Source organism: Hippocampus zosterae, chromosome 12 (genome assembly GCF_025434085.1).
Source record: "Hippocampus zosterae strain Florida chromosome 12, ASM2543408v3, whole genome shotgun sequence".
Lineage (NCBI taxonomy): Eukaryota > Metazoa > Chordata > Actinopteri > Syngnathiformes > Syngnathidae > Hippocampus > Hippocampus zosterae.
In genome coordinates this window covers 2,663,993-2,687,752 of record NC_067462.1, presented here as the reverse complement: position 1 = coordinate 2,687,752, position 23,760 = coordinate 2,663,993, and the positions used below count along the sequence as shown (strand labels likewise).

Here is a 23,760-nt window from a genome sequence, read left to right as displayed (position 1 = left end):
GGGGACATCTAGAAAGCATGGAATGTGGCCTGGGAATCTCCACAGGTGCGCTGACAAGGTGCGAGCCGTCGCTAGCGTTAAAACAAAGGCCAGCGGCTGTGAACACAAAACAGGAAACGCTCTGGTGCCTCGACTATTTTTAGCGCGTGAGACTGAAGTGTGTTGATGCGGCGATGAGACGCTAGCAGCGTGACTCCACTTGATTTACAAGCGCCGCTTTGGTAACGCCGGGAAATGACCAGCGACCAAACTGTTGCGTCGTCATGTCGCGTATGGTTCGGCGAAAGCGTGACTAGCGCAGGATAGCGCCTGTCCTATCTGCAGCTAATTAATGCCACTTTGATTTCGGCATCCTCCATCCACAGCGGAGGAAGTGCGGGTTCCAGTTGCCGGGGTCCGATAGGGGCAAACCCAGGAAGCGGCAGCGGCAATCAGATTATCAGATCTGGCTTGCAACTTAATTACAAGCCCTGTCATATGAATTTGGAGATTTGTTGCCATCAATGTGTTTAGAGGTGCTTGCAGAAAATGTGCAAATACTCAGTTGTGGGGCTGGACCGTTAAACGGTTTTCCGCCATTTTTTTTCTTCTTCTTCTTAAAACGGCACCTCGTGACACACTTTGGACTCCGACACTTGAGTATCGTCGTGGGTGGTTGTTCCCCGACACAAATTCGACATGCGGTTAACAAGCTAGCTATACGCTTCCTTTTGGATCGTCCACTGGCGAGGCTGCTTGTCAAAATCTCTATTGGCCGTGAGCGTGGCCCCCCCGAACCCCCCACCCCACAGTGGCTTTGGGCCGACATGGCTACTTTGGAGTGCCTCATTTTCACATGTGAGTGTGTGCACGTGTGGACAGGGGCTTTGGGTTGGCATGGCTGCTTTAGAGCGCCTCGTCTGCCACAAGTGCATGCACATCATGATGAGAATGTTGGGAGTGCCAGGAAGGGAATGGGGGCGCGGGGGGGGGGGGGTGGTGACTTGACAGACAGTGTGTGGACAGGGAGGAAGTAAGACTGGAGAGCCATGTGATGTGGAGACCAGGGCTTTGGGCTGACGTGGCTGCTTTAGAGTGCCCCGTTGTTGTTGTGGTGTGGAAAAGTCCCGTGATGACCAGGTGGGACATATTCCAGTCAATGTAGACTTCAAGCAGATATCGGAAACATGGAGAAGAACCACGCGAGACATTTGATTGACATTCCAGCACGTTCAGCGGACACGCCTTTTAAGAGCGTTCTGTTGGACAAGCCACCCAGTCTGCTTTGGTGTCTTTTGCCCGGCAGCCATCTTTTTTTTTTTTTTTTTTGCTTTAGGTGAGATGCATAACGTTGTGTTACGTGTTCCTAGAATGACCAAAATCCAAAAGTCTGATCCATAAACACACAAAAACGTGACACTGATGATTGAAGTGCCCTTAAACAGTCCTCGGCATCTTTTGTGCGGCGGGCGTGCGCCAACAACTTCCCGTCTGTTTGCTCCTGCATGCGCACGATGCAAATAGCAGAACTATAACATGTAACATGGTGTCGATGTTGTCAGTACTGCCTGTGAAGCATACATTTCACAGAACAATCCTACGATTTGATCTCTAGTGCGGTGCAATTTTCATTTTATTTTTTTGTGTGCGCCATTTTTGTTCTTGTTGTTGCTTTTATTGCTTTCAGATACCTGATTGTATCGTTAAGTAATGCAAACACACGTACGCTCGCACAGTCGTAACAGCGTCAGGCATAGAGTGCACGTACACACTCGATTCCGACATGGAAATCGATTTGTTCTGCCGTCGGAAGCGCTCGGCACTCTTCACGCATTTCTGCTCCTCGGCGGAGCCGGCGGGGTGCGGACGCCACGATCTCGGCCCCTTTCCGCTCAGCGTCTTTGAAAGTCGTTTTTTTCTTCTTTTTTAAAAAATTTAAATCTCTTTTTCGTTGTTTGGCCCCCGCCCCCGTCGCGTCTTCATTTGCACACGCTGACCCACTCTGTTATCCGGCACTCTTCGCACACCACGTAGCAGCACCAGTGAAACTTGCAGTTGCAGCGCTCGTTGCGCGTCTGCTGCAGGATGTTGTGGCCTCGGCCGCAGCACAGACTTTCGCAGTTGTCCATGCCCGGGCTGGTCTTGTTGCAGATGCGACCTTGCGTCCCCGCCGAGTCCGAGCCCAGGTCCCGCTCGCAGAAATCGGGCGATTTTTCAAAGTAGACCAGGTCGTTGACGCCGGGCCTCCTGCGTTGCGCGTGATGGTGGCGGTGGTGGTGATGGCGGTGGTGGTGGTGGTGGTGGTGGTGGTTGTTGTTGTTGTTGTGGTGGTGCGAGTGATCCAGCTGGCCGGTGTTGCGGTTGTCGGCCTTGATGAGAGTGGCGATATGGAAGCGCTCCTTTAGGATGGAGCCCACCACCCGGAACTCGGGAGTGACCTGCCAGCAGGTCTTCAGCTGGCAGCTTCCTGATGTCCCGTGACACTTGCATTTCCTTCTCATGTGATCCAGCACCACCTGGAGACAGGAAAGCACAACGGAGGTCCTTCAAGCTTGAAATCCTTCCGGGCCATTCATTTGACTAAACACTTTTACCCGAGGTTAAAATAACGCGGAGTCCGATATGGAAAATCCAAAAGTCAGATACGAGTGTACACGATATGAGCGGGGGGGTTTTGATAGGGGGGCACATTCAACCCAGGGCCAAAAAGACAGATTATTATTTCTTCAAACTTTGAAATTGTAGTCATAACATGACAGTGATGAGAAAAAAAACAGCATTAGGAGGGCTAAAATGTCTGCAAGCGTAATAATACGCCGTGTCCATCTGTTGAGAAGATTCAAGCTAGGAGATGATGTTACCAGCCTGCAGGGGACAAAAATTGCAAATACACTGAAGCTAGATGTTTTACATGCATATAATTATGCAAATTTTAAAAGGCAATGTCTTGAGTGAACGCTAGCGCATTTTGGCTGCCGCTGCTCAACCCGTATTGTTTTGTGTTTTTTGTTATTGTAAAGTGTCCATTGGTGTCTTGAAAGGCGCTTCTAAATAAAATGTATTATTATTATATTGATCCTGTTAAATAAAAATAAAAATAAAAAGGGAGACTAAACTTCTCTGCGGACTGCTTCTCATTTTCCCGCTCATTTTTAAGTGGCGCAGCGCACTAAAGGGTCCGACTAGAATGTTTAATCACGCACTTTGGTTCCACCTTTCGTGTCGGGGACTCGGCGCGACTGCGTATCTACGCTCGGAGGAGGGGCCACATGGGGTGCCGGAATCAGTGCTTCAGGGGCACTGGCCCCCCCCCCCCCCGGGGGTGGGGGGAGTTGCCCGAGCTTGCATATCTCCTCATCTTGATGAGTAATTGAATGTTGGGTGAAAGGCTAAATGAGATCCTGGAATGAATTTGAAATGGAAATCTAAAAAATAAAAATAAACGGAAAATATAAAGGAAAACATTATTATTATTATTATTATTATTATTATTTTAATCTGATGACAGTAGAGAGCAATGCAATATTCCGTTGGTGAAAGCGCGCATTTTTGTAGCTCGCTGTAAATAGTGCTGGCAATGACTTCACGATGGCGAGCAACTTTTCAAAAACCGGCAGAAAAAAAACGTTTTTTTTTTTTTTTTTTACTGGATGCTTCTTCACGGTAAACATACGGCCTAGGGGTATATTTTTGCTGCGATCACTCACCAAACTAGTCTGAAATATGAAGCATCAGAGACAATACCTCAAGCCAATAAACCAACCGAATGGAAAACGTCCATAAATTGTGTCATGCTCACAGGAAGTAACCCACGCGGCCCTTTTGAATAAACATCGCAGAAATTGTGATTGGCGCATACGTGCGTCTGGAAGCCCTTTTTTTTTTTTTTTTTGTAAACACCAGTGTAATGGCTTTAGCAGTCCTGGCAGCAGGTTTCCAGTCACAGTGTGTAACTGGAGTTTTTCAGGGGCAGATTCAACCCCAGAATCACAAACACTTAAACACATGGCAAAGTCTGTAATCATAAAAAAAAAAAAAAAAAAAAAAAGTCTCCAGCCCGCTTCCACTTGAAAGAATCCCGACTGACCTACTGTTGCGGTCGTAATTGCCTCCACGTTGCTACCGTTTGATGGTGCGCTCGCAGTGGCATTATGGTTGTAACGCAACGGGTGGGGAGGAAGAAAAAAAAAAAAAAGAAAAGCTCAAGCATTGTTGTTGTTGTGGGGGTGCGGAGAGGGGGTGGGGGGGGGGGTGCTAAAGCAAACAAGACCAGATTCGAACTTGGGCCGGTGTGTAGAAACGAGAACATGCCAACATTCTCCTTTGACATGTGAGTTCAGTTGAGGGCAGGAGCTCTTCGTTCATCAGACGCCAGCGCTCTTTATGCAAATCGCACGGGACTCCATCCTTTGCGGCTTTTTTTTTTTGTCTTTTCATCTCTCCTGAGATGCCAAGTGATCCCTTGGCACCGATTTGAAAAGCATCAGACGTAAAACAGGTAGCACGAAATCAGGACGCTGCCTGCGCTTGCTCAGCAAGAGTTCATGTCAGGATTTCCAGCCAAAGTGCTCAGCCGCCCCCGCAAAAAGGCTCGGCGGGAACGTTTTGTTCAAGTCAAAACACCTCAAATCAAGTTAAGTGTCTTAATGAAGGTGTGACGCTGTTTTGCATATCAGGAAAAATTGACTTTTTGATCTATCCAACTTTCAGTGGCTTCTTTTGCCTACCACGTAAATTTTTTTTTAAAAAAACACGTAAAGTCATACTTTGGTTATCGACCATGATCCATTCCAGCCAGAAGGCTGTTTGAAAACCGATTTTGTTTGAAAACCGAAACCAGGCTCTTTAAAAAAAAAAAAAACTTTCTTCTCTGTCTGCTCACAATGGAACGCCCACCCGAGCAAGCATCACTTCCTCCTCCTGGGGTGAGGAAGGCGAGAGGAGTCAAGTGGCGCATTCAAGTGCGCTCAGTTTGGTCGAGAACCGATTTTGGTTCATAATCCGAGACATAAAAAACTCGAAATTGTTGGTCGAAAACCGATTTGGTCAAAAACAGAGACGTTCAAAAACTGAGGTTTGACTGTACCTGGGATTGAATGAGTTAAATATTGCGAGGGTCACGGAACAAACGAGCGCCTAACTGGATGTCGGACTCTCTGACGCGCGGCTTGACAACACGCGTCGACTGGAAAGATGCGATGGCTCCTCGGACTGGACCGCGGTCGCAGACAAACATCTGGCCACTTTTAATTGGCTTACCGAGACGGAGGCGTCTATAAACTCGCCCCCCCAGACGGAGATCAAACGCGACCTGCCGGGTGCAGATTCCGACTGCGGGATGCGAGGATGCGTCGGGCTGCTGGCTGCCGGCTGCGCGTGTTGGAGGCCGCGCGACTGTGTGGTGGCGTCCAGATTGCTTGCAAAAGTCTGATTAGTTCAAAATGCTTCCTCGCGACATGTTATTCTTCAAAGTATTGCTGTGTAGCGCGCAAAGTGCAGTTGAACTTTGTGTGTTTCCGTGCGGGGGGACGCACGCGGTCAACGTGGAGGAAGCAACTGCAAGATTTCCACTTGCGGATGATGTAAAGTTGGTCGCGGCAAAGTGGGCACTTGGAGACCGCGATTAAAAATTGGCAAGCGTTTGCAACTAAAATGGACGTAAGAGATCCATATAAGCTAAGACATACTGTAGCTTGGCGGCCCGCTAGTCCAGTGGTTAGCACGTCGGCTTCACAGTGCAGAGGTACCGGGTTCGATTCCAGCTCCGGCCTCCCTGTGTGGAGTTTGCATGTTCTCCCCGAGCCTGCGTGGGTTTTCTCCGGGTGCTCCAGTTTCCTCCCACATTCCAAAAACATGCGTGGCAGGCTGATTGAACACTCTAAATTGTCGCTAGGTGTGAATGTGAGCGTGGATGGTTGTTCGTCTCTGTGTGCCCTGCGATTGGCTGGCAACCGATTCAGGGTGTCCCCCGCCTACTGCCCGAAGACAGCTGGGATAGGCTCCAGCACCCCCCGCGACCCTAGTGAGGATCAAGCGGTTCGGAAGATGAATGAATGAATGAATGAATACTGTAGCTTCATCTCGACTAGGTTCATACATGACAAGAGCCATTTTTTTCCCCCTCTCATCATGCGGCGTGCGCGTCCCCCGCTTCACAAACGCCGCTTCACTCCCACATACGGTAGCGTGTTTAGAACGTAAATCACCAGTCAATCCCCGTGTCATCAGTTGAGGCAAAATCCATGTCTCCTGTCCGCACCTCCCCAAAAGCAAAGTCGCTTTGAAGCTCACCAGAAAGCCGTGATGAGACCAAGGCGCGCAAACAAAGCGGCGGCGGCGGCGCATTAAGCTCAAGCGTGACTTGAAGCCAAGCGAGCGGCCTGCTTCAAAAACAATCGACATCGACAGCGCACGAAATCGTGCGAGCTCCGCGGCGTACGGAGCGCAGTGGCTTCGTTGGAGCTGTGTGTGTGTGCGTTTATGTGTGTGTGTGTGTAGTATTTGCCCACTCGGTGTCCACCAGTCTCATTTAGAGACCGTAATAAAATGTTATTACCATAAGCACTTCCACCTGTTGAGAGTTTAGCACGAAGCGCTCATGTCAACGCATGTGTGTGTGTGTGTGTGTGTGTGTGTGTGTGTGAGTAAGAAGGTGTAGTCCAAAAGGTGGAGTGTGTGCATGCGAATGTGCAGTGAGTCACAGCTAATGCTCCACTGATAAGGAAAATCCCACATTTTTTTTTTTATTGCTTCTGGGTGGCACCGGACTCCGTTCGGGAGTCAATCCGACCTTGTGATGATGACGCATCACGATTCAAGGGCAAAAAAAAAAAAAAAAAGGTTTCGAGTACAAGCCGTGAGTCAAAACGATCGCTTCCATTGGCGGCGGCGTCGGCGTCACGAGCAGACACGCTGCAAAAGGAGCGCGTGGTTCCCGGCCTATAAAAGGCCCTCAGATGTATTTTGCTCGTCGCCTCCAGTCAGGCGCTTGATGATGAACGGTAATTACCACGAGATCTTGGCCGGTAACAAAGCGCACGGCTCCACCGTCACCACCTGCCTTAATGAACAGACAGGACTCGACAAAACACCGGGCACAGCTCAGCGAAGCCACCCTACGCGACGTGCGTGCGCTTACTAAACATTTTGTTTCGAGGCGTGTTCCTGAATGATTGAGGTGAGCCCATAAAATATCAAATAGTTCACTCGGCTGTCGAGTGTCAACACGGCCGCGGCCAAGTGCTACGTTGCGCATCTAATAAGATTTGGAAAAAAAACAAAACAAAACAACTTTTTGCTGACTTCAAAAGTTGAAGCGATAGTCTCGCGTCACCGCAGTTACACGTCAAAACTGTAACGGGCGAGTGAGTAGCATCGCGAGTAGACCGACAATATAATAAGGCCTAATCTCAAGGCGCCGCTTTACTGCATATCGCTCATCAGGCACCCCGGTACCGTACATCCTGGTGAAGTCAAAGAAATGAAAAAAAAAACATCCATCCATCCCATTTTTAAGGTGCTTGTGGTCATGATTGGTCGCAAGGCAGCTCTCATAAGCTCGAGTGCACTTTTAAACTATGACAAATCCAAACACGTTTTAATTTCAATAACTCAACATAAGCAGCCGTATTCTCCTCGTGAAGGCCGAGTTGCACATAACGGGCTGGCTTATGAGATTGTGCAGGCGGTGCTATTATTTCAGTCAAACGGCATTAAAAATAAATAAATACGTACATCTAAAAAAATGTTTTGTAATTTTGTTTTTCATACATTGGGCGCACCGCGTTATAAGACGCAATCTACAATGCATCCACTAGATGGAGCTACGCTCATTCATTCATTCATTCATCTTCCTAACCGCTTGATCCTCACTAGGGTCGCGGGGGGTGCTGGAGCCTATCCCAGCTGTCTCCGGGCAGTAGGCGGGGGACACCCTGAATCGGTTGCCAGCCAATCGCAGGGCACACATAGACGAACAACCATCCACGCTCACACTCACACCTAGGGACAATTTAGAGTGTTCAATCAGCCTGCCACGCATGTTTTTGGAATGTGGGAGGAAACCGGAGCACCCGGAGAAAACCCACGCAGGCCCGGGGAGAACATGCAAACTCCACACAGGGAGGCCGGAGCTGGAATCGAACCCGGTACCTCTGCACTGTGAAGCCCACGTGCTAACCACTGGCCTTACCGGGCCGCCTCGAGCTACGCTCAATGGAAAGCCAACAGAACGATCAGTAAAACGTATTTAATAAAGCAGCGACGCGGTTCACTTAACCAACAGCAACATTGACTCGTTAGCGTTAAACTCTCTCGCCTCCGCTCAATTTCCGTGTTCAACTGCGGAACCGCCTTAAGTTTGAACTCTGCGGTTGGAAGCGCATCTCTAGCAAGGAGCCATTTTGGGGTTGACACATTACCGTAATAACCATACACAAGACGCATCGGATTTTAAGGCGCGCTGTGAGCTTTTAAGAAAATGGAAGGCTTTTTGGTGCGCCTTGTAGTGCGGAAAATACGGTATATACAATATAGATTTACACACACACACACACTTTACTCCAAGTTACGTTAACAACATTCCGACATCCCGCTTGAAAAGTCATCTGCTCCTCCCATGATTCATTTCCCGACATATGTGAAGTATCGGAGGCGAGGAGTGCGAAACGGTAGTTCCAAGACGGCCGAAAGGCTTTCTACTTTCCACCCTTCCGTGTTTGAAGTGCAAAATCATTACGCAGGATTCTCAACATCTGTCTCCAAAAGGCAAGCAGCCACTAATTAGGACTAAAAACAAGGCGGGACGTCGTGAGAACCCCGGAGTGGGCATGAGGGGACATGCACGCCACCCCCCCGCACCACCCCTCTCCGCCCGCCGCCCCTGCTGAAGGAACCAGCGCATTCTTCTGCTTAAGGAGGACTTTTCTCCAAGGGGGAGTCAGGCAAGAGGGTGGAGAGAGCAAAGTGGTCGGCGTGGGTCAAGGGAGAGAGAGACATACCAAGGGCATTATTTTTATTTATTCACCTGGTCCTATTTTTCTCTAAATCAAGAAACTGTGTGTGTGTGTGTGTGTGTGTGTGTGGTGTGTGTGTGTGTGTGTGTGTGTGCGTGTATGAGGTCTCAGAGGTATTTCTTCCAATGTTCTTGACCAAACTTAATAGTGAGAGTGAAAACCCCCTCCAAGTCGATATTCAACCAATATGCTTTCTAAAACTCCAGCTGTTGCGGGGGGGGGGGGGGGGGGGGGGGGGGGGTGACGTTACACTCATTTGGAAACAAAACGTAACATTTAGCCCCATGAGTGATGAACGACAGTACAACAATGAAACTTTGAAGTTTTACTCGGGCGAACGTGTGAGCCGTTGGACTTTGGGTTGACGGTTGTGGAACATTAGCGTGGGTTGCTAATAGCGTAGCGTCGCAAGGGTGGAGAGATTTACAGAAATAACTTTTCATTTCAAGTATGGACGGTGGTCAGATGAGGGCAAAGGCAACAAGAGAAGCCCGTAAACTTCCGGCTCTGTCGATGCTGATGAGGAAATGGCACATGAAGTGTACAAAACACTCGGCTACCATGCTAACATGGCTAACGAGTACACATCAGGTGGTTTCCGGACTACTGTGTATAAATGTCACTCAGTGGAGAGTTTTTTTTTTCTCTCTTTAAAAAGTTGGGTTATTATTTTCTGACTGAATTATTTCCAATTCTTGAATTCTCTTTGGTGGTAAAATAATTCAGCAGCCTGCAGGAACGGCTTGTTTCCCACCTAATATGCAAAGTTAAGCTCATCTCATTTGGAGATTTTGGAGCTGCTTACAACTCAACACTCCAATCAAAATCTCTGAAACCAGAAAAGAACACACTAAGGCCTGAAATATTCCGACACCTCATTAGCCTTCGGCGGCCAAGCAGACATGAGCCCCCCCCCCCCCCCCCCCCCCCCCGCTGACCTGCGAGTTTCGTAACATTACACATCGTAGGCCCCGGAAGACAAATTATTCTTTGTCTTGGCTCGTGAGGACATGATTGCATGTTACTTGAGCCCCCCCACTACACACAAGACTGACACACAGTCCACAGGGCTGCTCGGAACCGCAGTGACCTTTTAAGAAACAGCAATATTTCGACGACGGAGGCCCGATGTTGTTTCTCTGCCCATGTTGTGTTTTGTCTGCATAATCAAGAGGACCAGAAGTCAACTGATGGAGAGATTCAGAGCCAAATGACTTGGGAGGAAGTCGGAAACAATGCGCCGCAAACAGACGCTTCTTTGCTCTGCTGCGGCGTTGTCGATAGTCATGGCTTACCTCCGTCAATTGCGCCGCCCCAGGCACCAAACCAATATAGTTAGTTGTTAAAAGGAATGCGATGATAGAAACATCTCGCTCCAAACATCCACAAGCCACTTCACTTCCTGTCTTGAAGTCGCCGCTTAAAAACTTTTTTTTTTTTTGCTGGCATTTAACTGAGCTTGTGACTTTTGTCACTGTGTTTAACGTTTCGCCTTGCCCTATTTCATTGTTGGCGTCTTTTTGTGGCTTTTTTTCCCCCCCTTGGATTTGTGTATACAGCACTTTGGTTGACTTTGTGTTTCATTCATGAGGTGTGATTGGATTGGAATCGTTTTGTTCATACTCGCATTAAATTAAGAAAATAAAATACAGCGGTTGCTGCATGAGTGATTCGTTTTATTTAAATGATTATTTTAAGGTGCCTTGAGATCAAATTTGTCCCAGATGAAAACGAGGTGCTCTTGAGTAGGCACGCTAGTGGACTAGCCGAAGGGAATACGTATTTTCGGGTGGTCGTCCTAGCTAGCTAGCTAGCGACGTGCGGTTAGCTAGCTAACCTAGCTAACCGCACGTCGCTAGCTAGCTAACCTAGCTAACCGCACGTCGCAATTTGCGCTGATAAACCGCTCATACGACATACCAAGCACATTTTCAGCATTTATGTTGAACGCCACTTGAAAGTGTCTTGAAATACAACTTAAGAGTCAAGTTTGCTTGTGTTGCTTGCTTTCCTGAAGGCTTTCACTTTACTTTCACAGCCGAACCGGTCGCACAGAAAGTGGCCATCGGCACACGCCCGCAACTGAGACCGTAGGCAGTTGTCTTGAGGAAAAAGGGAAACAGTCTCTTATGTTTGAGGAACTTCAAGTCCCACCGATCAAATAAAACCACAAGAAGGAGCCTGATATCAAAGCGCTCGTAAAGCATCAGATGAGAAGCTGTTGAACGACTTTGCGCTTCCTTTCGATCCCCCCTCCCCGCCCTTAGGGGGGACCCTCTGGAGTGGAACGTGGCTGAATTCTTATTTTTGCTCATCTATAGCGCGTACTGTACTCGAGTTCCGTTTTCAGAAGAGAATTGACCAAAAAAAAAAAACAATTTGGGGAAATGAACAAGCCGCAGGAACCGGCGCTGCGTCCGCCGATGTTTGCGACGCCTTGTTTTGAAAAACAAGGCCGCTTGTGTTGTGTTTCATTGCCTCTGCGAGTGCGCATGTGATCGTTTATAAGCCTTAATTTATATTGCGATGATGCGCTCCAGGACTTGTGCACTTTCACCTTGACAGGAAACATGTCGATCACCGCTGTCAATCACTGCATAGCTGCCACAGACATGTTTGTGCAAAGCATAGAAAGTATTTAGGCGCAGATGTACACTGTGCACGTTTGTTGTCTACGGCACATCGAAAAAGGCCCATTTTACCACTTTTTTTTTTTTTTCATTGTAAAGAGCCAGGCTTTTCTTTTTCTGGAAATCCCCCCCCACCCCTCAATTACTCCCTGTACTATTTATTTATTTAAGTTTTCCTTTAAAATAAAACACCCCAAAAAATCCATCGAGTTGAATCGTTTACAGGCCACATTTTAGTGGAAATGTTCTTCAAAATGTTATCGTTGTTTTTGAACATGACAAATAGAGTCCCTGCCATAATCGCAGGGGTGTGTAGACTTTTTATATTCACAATACTCAAAGAAGGTAGCCAAGGCAGCAATTTTCCCAACGAATGCCACCGTTTGTCTTGTTTTGAAATCCATGTAAGGAGAAGTTAGTTACCCAACATGACAGATGAAGCCTGGGGCGCCGCATTTCAAGCGGAATGAATGACAGCGGAATCGTGGAGAATTCCCTCGGCTTTTTTTGTGGTCTCATTTGCACAGCGCACTATGCACGGATAACTTTTCCGCAACGGCATACAATGAATGAATTACAGGGGCTCGCCAGCCTAAGCTTTATGTACACACGCGCAGCCTAAATAAACTTTTTTTTTTTTTTTTTTTTGGTGGCGCTTCATTTGTTAATTTTGCGTTTTTCCAATGATTGGTGCTGCTAAACGCTGCTGACAGCATGTAAATAAATCACACAAGTGAAGTTGCGCTTACCTTTCCCTTCTCCTATTGCTTCATCATTTTAGGGAAGTATTAGTATTCTATATTGAGTGACAATAAAGACTCTGCCGATAGTTGAGGTTATGCAGCATTTAAAAACAAAAACAAAAACATATATTTTAGGACTCAAGGGTTCGGACTCTTTGGGGATGCATGGGAAACAGGCGTGCAACGCCGAGGAGTGGCACCGTTCGATGGAAGTCTGAGTTTAAGTTCCCCAAGTTCAAGTTCCATTTTAAGGAGCTTTGGATGGGAGGGGTCGGGAGTTGGGGGGGCCTGGGGGGGTCTCAATCCAAGATCTTTACATGGCCATCAAGCACCTTAGCTTCCTAGCACCCACTAAGGCTGAATACCGCACATTCAGACTCATGTTTTCCTCATGGATTTTTGGTCTGGGGGGGGGGGGCACATGTGGCTAATGCCAACCTGTGGCAGTTTTTTTTTTTAAATTTCCGGACCTGGATTTGACACGTCTGCTTTCTAGAAAAAGAAATCTAGAAATGTCATCTGTGCTGTATGTTACACATACGTACAGCACATTTGACAATAAAGTTGTATTCAATTCAATTCAAATCAAATGTGTTTGTTTTTTTTTTTTCACTATTAATGATAATTATGGCCAACAAGTATGCAGGCGCAATTATGGATGACGCCAATCTTGTAGCGATGGGGCGTGTGACTCAACGACGCTTGCACGACTTTCGACGCCAAAGACGCGTCCGGCCGTCAGGCGCCACCGGTGACCCACCTGTCTGCCGACGCGGTTGTTATGAAGCCTCATCCGCGCGTGGATGTCCCGGTAGGTCTCGCGGGCGTCCAGGAAGTCCCGCGAGAATTTCTCCCCAAACTCCACATCGGGACTACAGCCGCCCCACTCCCAGGAGTCCTGCGGTCCCGGCAGCTCTGCGGGGAAGTGCTCCATCACGCCGTGTACCATCCCCTTTCCTCGATTGATGGCCTCCAGTTGCAAGCGGTGCAGTTTGATACGAAAGGCCTCCTCGTCGCCGCGCCGCTTCTCGTCGCAGCTGCAGGCCTTCAGTTTGCCCAGGGAGCAGGCGTTGGCCACCGCGTGCACCACGCCCGCCGCCGCGATGGCGTAGGCGAAGGCGCTCTCTCGGAAACCTTTGAGGGTGGGGGGGGGGGTAGATGGGGGGAGGGTGCGGAAACAAAATTTGTTGAGTCAGCCAGCCTCAGACGGATGTAAGGCATCTTGAAATCATGTCAACAGAAGATATGTTTTGATAGGCTGCCTGATTGGAGGTGCGTATTTAATATTGTACAATAAATAATTGTGTAATAATTGTGTAATAATTGTGTATGTTCCATTTGCCCTTCAATGTTCAATTGGCATATTTCATGACTTAATAGAAATAATTGTCATAATCATTTTATCCGCGTTAGAAGGTTTCTTTGACCTAACAATTTGTTGTGATGTCACGCGACTGGCGAATGAGGACAGTGTGGAGAAGGAGGGAGCCAGCCGGCTCAAGCCCAGAAGCGATTTTTGACCAAACAAACAAATCGAGAAATAACGAGAACCATTTTTTTGTAAACCTTATTTTTTAATAAACTGAAAATACAAAGAAGTTTACGTTCAAGACTCGTCGTTACACCGGCCTCCAAGGTGCATCGGAATAGCACTGACACTGATGTGTTTTTTTTGCGGGGGGGGAGGGGCGGGGGGGTTCCCCTCAGCACGTAGCTCAAGTCGCCTCATATGGTGAGTTTTTCACTTTATGAGGCAAAAAATACCAAACCTGAAAATCATCCGCACGACAGGAAGCTATCTGCAGACTGACTTTTGGCTCATCTGACAGCTCGTCAGTGCGGCACTTGTTTAAGTAGCATGTTTACCACATTGGAGGGACACGGGTCAATGGAACCTAATCCCTGCTAATTTAGGATCAATCTCAGCACCGCCACATTGAGGCAGATACCTGACGACCCCCCCCACCCCCCCGGCCCCCACCTCCCTCGCCCCTTACATGTGTCATTACAAGTGTTACACGTGTAAAGGCTTACGCAGATTCTTACCTAATGATCCAAAGCAAACTAACCTTCCTCTTGTTTGGCTAAGGAGACACAGATGATTTGATTTGCCCATTAGCTCGAAAATCAACACGCGCAAAAAAACAGGAAAACATCTGGGACAAGAGCAATTAAGTGTTGCTTTGTCCCCTGAAGAGCAGCTGAGCTTGAAGCGACCTCCGCCGACGCCACTCCCACCAGAGGGACACGCAGAAGAAACACACATTGTTCCGTCCGGGTATCCTTTTCATTACGCGCAGGATATGCAGTCACCAAAAACAACTGCTTCGATGTGCTTTTAGAGGTCAATGTTGACTAACAATCAATTCCTTGATTTTTTTTTTTTCCAAAAAAAATTCTCTGACGTGAGTCACATTTTGGGAGGTTTCAAACAGAAACCAAAACTTTGCACACATGTTGGGCATGGCAACAAAATTTTTTTTTTAATTGTCATACACGCCCTCGCCCCAAAATGGCGTTCTATCCCGGAACATTTGACCTCGGGCTACCGAGATTGCGAAACATGAGTAGCACCCTGGAACGTAGAAAAAAAAAGTCTGCAAAAAAAATGCGCAGGAACTGAGCTGCGAGCATTCGAATGTACAATTTTAGCTCGTTTTGACACATTGTAAGTGAAAGTGACGCCATTTTATTTTTCTCGCTTTGGCGATGCAATGTGACACCTGACAAGAGTTTGATCATTTGATCTTTTTTTTCTGTCCATCAGTTCAAACATTTCAGACGACGCTCGAGTTCAACAACCAAAATCTGCACGCGAAGAGCCGATTGAGTTTTGATGCTGATGTGGGAAATGTTCATTTTCACTTTGCTGTTGCGCTTCACTTTCACTGAAGTGCCGATCCGGCAGTTGCGGCCCAGTTAGAAAAAAAAAAAATGATGAGAAGCCGTCAAGATTTGTGCAAATCAAAACAGTCCGACGAACATGTTGAGCTTTGTTTGACTTTGGCCTCGACATTCTAGTTTTGTTGACTTTTGGGTGATCCATATTTTTCCAATTCTGATTGAAATCAAATCACTGATAAAAAAAAAAAACGCTTATAATGGAGCGGCCCGGTAGCCAAGTGGTTAGCACGTCGGCTTCACAGTGCAGAGGTACCGGGTTCGATTCCAGCTCCGGCCTCCCTGTGTGGAGTTTGCATGTTCTCCCCGAGCCTGCGTGGGTTTTCTCCGGGTGCTCCGGTTTCCTCCCACATTCCAAAAACATGCATGGCAGGCTGATTGAACACTCTAAATTGTCCCTAGGTGTGAGTGTGAGCGTGGATGGTTGTTCGTTTCTGTGTGCCCTGCGATTGGCTGGCAACCGATTCTGGGTGTCCCCCCGCCTACTGCCAGAAGACAGCTGGGATAGGCTCCTGCACCCCCCGCGACCCTAGTGAGGATCAAGCGGCTCGGAAGATGAATGAAATGAACTTATAATGGAGAATACATATAAAAATGTTTCGGGGCACCTCCCCCCCCCCAAAAAAGTGAGTTTTGTGATACAGTATTTGACAAATTGTTGTATTCAGTCATTCCCACTGTACACCCCCCCTCCCCCCCCCACCCGCCGCCGCCCCTATGAGATTTGGATAGCACTTAGGCTCTGCCTCCCTACACAGAAACCCAGTTTTAGGTCTTTACCCGCAATGAGCCAGGCCGGCTGTAATGCAGGCCCCCAGAAGACGGGGAGGGGATGGGGGGGGGGGGGAGGACAAATCAATCTAACAAATAATTCACCGGCCCGCGGCATGCCCGGCTGAACTGATGGCAGAGGAAGTGGCAAAATGAATGAAAGATTAAAGGGAAACTGTCACTTTGCGTTGCGGAAACCGACGGGGGCCGCTTTACGCTTTTGCCGCCGAGAGTTGGGAAAGTGCTGAGAGGAAATTCAGGAGCACTCGCACCTGGCGAGGGAAGTAAAAAAAGGCATTAGAAAGCGCGGGCCCGGCCTGCCTGCGGGAAGACGCGAGCGGGAAGAGTCGAGAGAATGAGAGGTATTCCCCTATTTCTGTCTCTTCATGCCTGGCCTCTCCGGGCGGCTTTTGATGCGAGATAAATACCGGTGTGGGGGGAATATGGCCTCGTAAATTTCATCCAATCTATTAAGACAGCCGTACGCGGCGGAGGATCTGAGCCTCTCTCGGTCGGCCTTCGAGTGGCGTCCGATGAACTCTCTCAGATTTGACCCCATCTGAGCAGCTCCACCGAGAATGAAATCGGTCTTGATGATCTCCTCTCCGGAGGGATCGAAAGGCCGTCCGTCTTTTTGATGGGCGGCGGCAAACGGCAGCGGCCGGGCCGCGAGCGTGCGGCTGTCGCCTGTTAACTTGAGCCCCTTTGTAGCTTTGTGCAGCGGGACGGACTAAGTCAACATGGATCCTATGAATCATCCGTTTTCAAAGGTTTTTGTTTATGATCGGCGTTTGGAGTTTTTCGGCACCCGGGGGCAAGGCAGCGATTTCGAACAAGCGAGCGTCTCTTCTAATGGTGACAAACAACTTTGAAATGAGTTTCTGGTTCGGGAAAGTAGGGTGAAAGGTGAGGCTGACGCAGTGAAGTGGCAACTCACTCATGAAGTTTCAACTTAGCCTCATTGCATAATTTTCGGAGTCAATTTAATTTACGGTCGAAATATCAATATGGCGGGGTGGCCCGGTAGTCCAGTGGTTAGCACGTCGGCTTCACTGTGCAGAGGTACCGGGTTCGATTCCAGCTGCGGCCTCCCTGTGTGGAGTTTGCATGTTCTCCCCGGGCCTGCGTGGGTTTTCTCCGGGTGCCCCGGTTTCCTCCCACATTCCAAAAACATGCGTGGCAGGCTGATTGAACACTCTAAATTGTCCCTAGGTGTGAGTGTGAGCGTGGATGGTTGTTCGTTTCTGTGTGCCCTGCGATTGGCTGGCAACCGATTCAGGGTGTCCCCCTCCTACTGCCCGAAGACAGCTGGGATAGGCTCCAGCACCCCCCGCGACCATAGTGAGGATCAAGCAGTACGGAAGATGAATGAATGAATGAATATTAATATGGCGCAGGCAAGAAAGAAAATGACCCCGACGGCTATCAGACCGGATCGAGTCAATCTGCGTATTTAAGTGCTCGCAACCCAAAGACTTCCCGCGAGAAGCTGCCCCGCCAACGCCGTCACCAAATTCAATGGCAAAATGGCGCCACTGTCGACGAACTGCGGGCGTGATGTCGTTACCGCAAGCAGGTCACACTCACTTGAGGTGTGTCCCAATACTTTTGCTCACTTGCAACAACGTGCGGATTCAGACAAAGCGAGCTACAATTCCGAGTTTGCATCAGAAAATAAATCATTCCCCCATCGACCCCATCGGGGTCCAAAATTTCAGTTATCGATGGGCCAGTCACAAGAAGGAGTCATGCCAGATCAACAAATCGCCAAATTCCTTCCGTTTCCTTGCCAACGGGGGTCATTTCAGCCCACAAAAGATTTCAGAAAAATTGCTGCTCGTTAGGCGAAAGTCATTTCACTCAAACGACGAGTACGTATCCCAAGCGCCCCGCTCGACAGATTCGCTTTCCAGCCGCTAATTTCGGGTTACAACCCGATAGGTCCTCTTTCATCCTTTGCAGCCAACTTGTAACGCTCGCAACACTTCAACGACGCCCGAGGAAACTGATCTGCGCCAAGTTTGCTAATCTGCAGGTGGCCAACTTTTGAACTCGGCTCATCTTTTTGGTGCGAAGCACTGACGGTGCGGCGGCGGCGGCGTCGGCGTCGGCCGGGTGGTTCCAAAGTAGGAAGAAGCCGGCGGATGTAACCATGTGTATAATTTGGTCTTGTGCGCTCGCAGTCAGAAACAAGCGAAAACATGATCCCCCCCCCGCCCCCCCCCCCCGCCCCCCCCCCCCCCCCCCCCCCCCCCCCCCCCCCCCCCCCCCCCCCCGTCCGCAGCTTATCTGTCCGACGAGCGTCTCATTTGGTGGAATTGCGCCAATGTGAAGTTGAGTGTGAAAACCGCAACCTGTTTGAACATCAAACCTTGGATTGATGCCTCCATACTTTCCCCTCGTGTGTGTGTGTGTGTGTGTGTGTGGTGTTCAAGCTCACTTTCGCGCACGACATGTTTCACATGACGGCTTTTCACGGAAGCAATGCAAGCATGAAAATATAAATACATTCAAGGACCACACGTGTCCCCGCAATGTTTCTTTCCAACTTTTGACTATTTTGCCACAAAAAAAGCCCATTCTCACTTTCGTTTTTCTTGTTTTATAGTTTGTGGTTTCCTAAAATCAAAAAGTATTCATCACATTTCTGTTTGGCATCTATTCCCCCAACCGCCCACCCCCCAAAATTGCTGTTTTTTCCTGCTTTTTGGTCACAAACTGGCATTTTTTTTTGATGAAATCAACCCATTTTCTAATGTCGCTTACAAAAGACTGAAAAAGCCAAAAATAGCTTTTTTTGGGGGGGGGGGGCGGGGGGGGGAATAAAAGAAGAAAGTCTACTCAGTACTGGAGCGAACTTGAAATGTTTGACTTTAAATTTGCGTTTTTCGTGATCGCTGATATCTTTGGACAAATCATAACTACATTTATTGGTTCTGGATGTCACGGTACGAAAGTTAATCAGCGTCGGGGCGGGAGGGTGGTCATCGTGCGGTTCGGAAAAAAATCATCACAATTTCCCGATATTCCCGATTGGCCGGCGTGACTCTCTGCATCAGGGGTGTGAAACTGACTTTTGTCGTGGGCCGCATTTTACCGACTGTTTCCCTTGGGGGGCCGTTATGACTGGAACCGCATAAAAAAGTCAATAATAATTCAATTATTGTTTTAAGTTGCTGTCTTGACGGGGTTTGGTCACAAGAAAATGCTGACAATATATGAGAACTTTAAATTTTGCTTCAGATTTGAGCAAGCGTCATGGAAGTTGACATCTTTTATATGCTTTCGCGGGCCGCATAAAATGACGTGACGGGCCACATCTGGCCCGCGGGCCTTGAGTTTGACACCAGTGCTCTCAATGATCATTTTTGGTCGCGCTTAACGACATCTTGTGGAAAACAAAAGCCGTTGTCAAGTGTCCCTGCAATCGCTTTGTCACATTCTGCCATCGTCTGTCACGCGAACCGGACGGAAACGCGGAAGATGGGCTGCAAGGTAAGCCCAAATTTCACAGAACACAAGATTCCGCGGTTCTCAAAAGCTCCGTCCAAACGGGCGAAACGTCGCTTTGAAAACCTCGTTTATGAGTCTAACCTCTTTTGAAGACGATGCTGTCATACGGTATTTTGTTCCTGGTCTCCAGGCTGGAACAGTTCCAGCGGTGCCCTCGGAACTGATGCTGGCACTCGTGGATGGCGATCTGGATTCCCTGGATGGCCGAGGCCGTCACGTCCGGGTTGCGCATGCACACCTCCAGCTGGCGCCGGGTCAAGCCAGGTAGCGTCAGGCACACCGTGTTGGCGTTCAGGATCGGGTCGATGTTGGGCAGCTTAAGGCCCAAGATTTCATTGGAGTCTACCCTGCATGGGAAACGGGGGTCATTAAACCCTTAAACTTAGAACCCAATTTTATTGAGCCAGGATTGATCATTTCTAGGGGTGCTGGAGCCTATCCCAGCCGTCTCCGGGCAGTAGGCGGGGGACACCCTGAACCGGTTGCCAGCCAATCGCAGGGCACACAGAAACGAACAACCATTCGCATTCACACTCACACCTAGGGACAATTTAGAGTGTTCAATCAGCCTGCCACGCATGTTTTTGGAACGTGGGAGGAAACCGGAGCACCCGGAGAAAACCCACGCAGGCCCGGGGAGAACATGCAAACTCCACACAGGGAGGCCGGAGCTGGAATCGAACCCGGTACCTCTGCGCTGTGAAGCCGACGTGCTAACCACTGGACTACCGGGCCGCGTGTCAAAATATATTTTTTTTAATAATTATACAAGAGATAACTAATTTGCATACGCCCAAAGAACAAGTTAAGAGGCTTTTACAGTCACGGACGGTGTCAAAAACTGTTTTTTGTGCTGACGCAAGCCTCGAGGAGCTTGTTTGGAAATTGGGGGGTCAGGTCTCCAAGCCACGTTCCGATCCTGGCACACCTGCCGATTTGTTGTCCGATTGTCCACTAAACTTGACACCTTCATTGAACGCATGATTAGGATCTATTTTTAATATCGTGCCTCGATGGTGACGGTCGTGTCACACACACACAAATGACCTCCAAGTGCCTTCATCACAGATCTCCCTTAGCAACTTTAGATCATCCTCCAGGTCCTTATAAACATTCTTTGTGCGCCTCGACCTGCCGCGGAAGACGAATCAAATCAGTTTCTTCTTCCGCCAGCTCCTCTCACGCACCGCATTTAAAAGGAATGAGAGGAGCCGCGTCGATTGGCAGCGACTCAACGTCGGCTCTGTTCACACCCACAACGGCGCTAGCACAAGTCTGCAAACACATATCGAATCCGGCTCACCTCATCCTGCACAGATTTCCACCTCGCCTCGCGGGAAATTAAAAAAAAGAAATTGCACCGGGCAGGAGAATAGAGCTCAAAGTGTAGGTTGGCGCATCGACATCAACTGTTGCAGATCAATCATGCCAAGCACAGTCATTGAGCTGACAGCGGCTAAAGAGAGAGCATCTTTTTTTTTCTCCACATCACAGACAAACCGTAAAAAAGCGTAACAGGGAAAACACAGGCTGCCCATGTGATGAGAGAGAAAGTGCCCCGGCGTTTTTTTTTTTCACCGTGTGGCCTGGACACCCGACCTGCGGCGTGGCTGCAGGCGCACACGCACATCTGTACATGCTTGACTGTGACTTGACATGCCGGCTGGAAGTTTTGCACACGTTCTCTCCATATTTCATCACCGCGTGTTTGCACGTGTGTGCGAGCGAGCCAATTAAGAGAACAAACGTATTTTGTGTTTTCTGGGAAATTTAAAAAAAAAGCAACATTGGACACGAATCAAAGAGCGTTAGATGTCGATCATTAGTGACGGTGGCATTGCTTTTTGATTGCGCGCCCTCAGCTGTAATTCCATTTGGGCGTCTGTTACTACCTGTTGCGTTTCCTGCTTTGAGCGGGGGGGGCCTGTTCCAACAGCTCTCTTTCCCAAAGCGCAACGTCTAATTAAGAAGAAACATTGTTTGCGAAGGAGGGAGGGCCGCATGGCCAACCGTGTAATTAAATTGGCCGAAGGTGATCAACGCCAGTGGAAACAGACGTAATGATTATTTCATAATTTCGTCCTCGTAAAATTTTCAGGTTGAGTGCACACATCAAGTCTGGTCCCGTTGGTTGTTTTCCAGTCACGCCAAGTGATACAGTAGCGTCTCATCAGGATGTTATGAAAAAAAAAAATGACGTGGATACGTTTTAGGGCCTAAATGACACCCCATCAACAGTAACGACTTTAGTGCAGGGAGACTTAAAGTGTGATGCGACGCAAATGATTTTTTGTTTTTAACTTCTTAGTACTGTTCAAAAGATTTGCATGAAATCATATGGCAATTTGCTCTTCAAAGTGTGGGTCAAAAAAAAAACAAACCAGGACCGTGGACCGACCCCCTAGGGGTCAATTTGACCCAAGTTGTTTTGAGCAAATCAACCCAATTTTTTTTTTGTGTACAAAACTGCCCCAAAATTGTTTTTTTGGTGCAGAACAAGGCAAAGTTGGTGCAACTTTTGACCCAATTTTTCTGATTATTTTTTTGAATGATACAATCAACATGAATGGTTCTACTGCAGTGGTTGCCCTTCTAGAGGTGCGCAAAATTAAATCTATATCACATTAACATTTGAAACATGAGAAACAGTCAATGATGCTTGGGGGTGTCCACACTTTTTTTTTTTTTTTTTTTTTACTTTCCATGTCGAGTCCCTGAAAAATGCTGTGTTGAATTTACCCCATTTTATTTTGTAAGAGATTGCACACAATAGAATCCTCTGGAATTATTATTTTTTAATTAGATGTATATTTTTAAAAAAAATTAGCTGGAGCCAGATACTTTTCTTGCATGCAACGATTTGATCAATTTAGGAAAAAAAAAAAGCAACACGTCATTTTTTAAAGATGTTCCAGTGGCTTTTTTTAAGCATACATTTGAGGAATAAAAGCCCCCGGCTGCCTCGTCTTTAATAAACTCTTAGACCTACTACGCTACTGTATACAGTTGTTGGTCATTCCAGGGAAACTCGAGGTAGCGCTTGTAAAAAAAAAATAAAATATAAAAAAAAAGTTTGCGAACTCACCTTTTGTCAAGCAGGCAGAAAATCACCAAGATGCACGTGACTCTGATGAATGAGCGCTCCATCACGTTTGTCTTTCGAGACTACAAAGTAAATTTTCAACCAAAAAAAAAAAAAAAAACGTGACGACGCAGAAATAAAAAGGCTGTCCCGATATTCCGAGCGCAAAGTTGAGTTAAGTCACAGACAAGAGTGGTCCTGCGCTCCACGCACGGCGGGGGAGTCATCAATTCTCTGACGTGTTAGAAGAAGGGAGGTGGGGGGGTGAAGGGGGGGGAGAGAAAAAAAAGTCTCTGCATGTCACACTTGCGTGCACGCACACGCGCCAGTCCCAAAAGAAAAAAAAAAAAAAAGAGTTGTCACGCACGTAACATCCCACTGAGAGCGACAGCACGCACCGCGAAAAAGACGCTGGGCGCCACTTAGGATGTTCGCTCCAAACTGCTGCACTTCGCCCTCCGCCGGCCCACTTTTTCTTCTTCGTCTTCTTCTTTTCTTTTTTTTTTTTGTTCTTTACGTCACTCTTGCAGAAAGCGATCGTCGAGGAAGGTCAAGTGTCTCGTTCAAGCAGGATCGAGATCCGACGGAGATGAAGAGGAGCGCAACAATGCCCAAGTTCGCCTGCAGCGCTGCCCGCACAATTTTTTCTCTTGGAGTGTGTGTGTGTGTGGGGGGGGGGGGGGGGGCAATGTTAGAAAAAGTCCAACAACATCAACGCATGGCACACTTTTTTTTTTTAGTCATCATGACAGCGGTGAAAGATCCAAAAGCTTTGTGAAACTTGAGAAGCATATTCTTCATATTCTCTGGGGGGGGGGGGGGGGGGGGGACTTGAGAAGGTCTACCGGAGTGGCTTTTAACTTGCTGTCGGGTCAATATGAATGCAGATTGTGTGAACATTTTTTTAGGCTTTAACGACAGCTGCTTTTAAGAGCTGGGATATGAGGCTGTTATCCCCCCCCCCAAAAAAAAAAATAAACAAACAAACAAATAAATAAATAAAAAGGATGCAAAACTCGCCCTTAGAAACAGTACTCCATGCCTTTGTCACATATCGGCTGGATTCTTTCATTTTCAAGTTAAACAGTCCTCCATCAAGCATTTCCAGTTGCTCCAAAATGGCGCTG

General features: G+C 48.0%; 1 protein-coding gene across 1 annotated transcript; it reads right to left on the bottom strand.

Moving 5' to 3' along the window:
• Positions 1-1,913: 1,913 nt before the first annotated feature.
• wnt10a (wingless-type MMTV integration site family, member 10a) lies at positions 1,914-23,239 on the bottom strand. Its single transcript, XM_052082641.1, has 4 exons — positions 22,637-23,239; positions 19,633-19,898; positions 13,127-13,500; positions 1,914-2,495 (listed from the first exon to the last, which is right to left on the bottom strand). Exons 1-4 carry the CDS (start codon positions 22,696-22,698, stop codon positions 1,959-1,961), a joined length of 1,239 nt encoding a protein of 412 aa, XP_051938601.1. The 5' UTR covers positions 22,699-23,239; the 3' UTR covers positions 1,914-1,958.
• Between the last annotated feature and the right edge of the window lie 521 nt (positions 23,240-23,760).

Bases quoted from the DNA above. Each gene is read 5' to 3' on its own strand.
- wnt10a (XM_052082641.1), bottom strand. From the start codon at position 22,698: ATGGAGCGCTCATTCATCAGAGTCACGTGCATCTTGGTGATTTTCTGC. The intron at 19,899-22,636 runs GTGAGTTCGCAA...TTTCCCATGCAG, and splicing joins TTCTGCCTGCTTGACAAAAG to GGTAGACTCCAATGAAATCT. The intron at 2,496-13,126 runs GTGGGTCACCGG...TCCTGTCTCCAG, and splicing joins ACAACCGCGTCGGCAGACAG to GTGGTGCTGGATCACATGAG.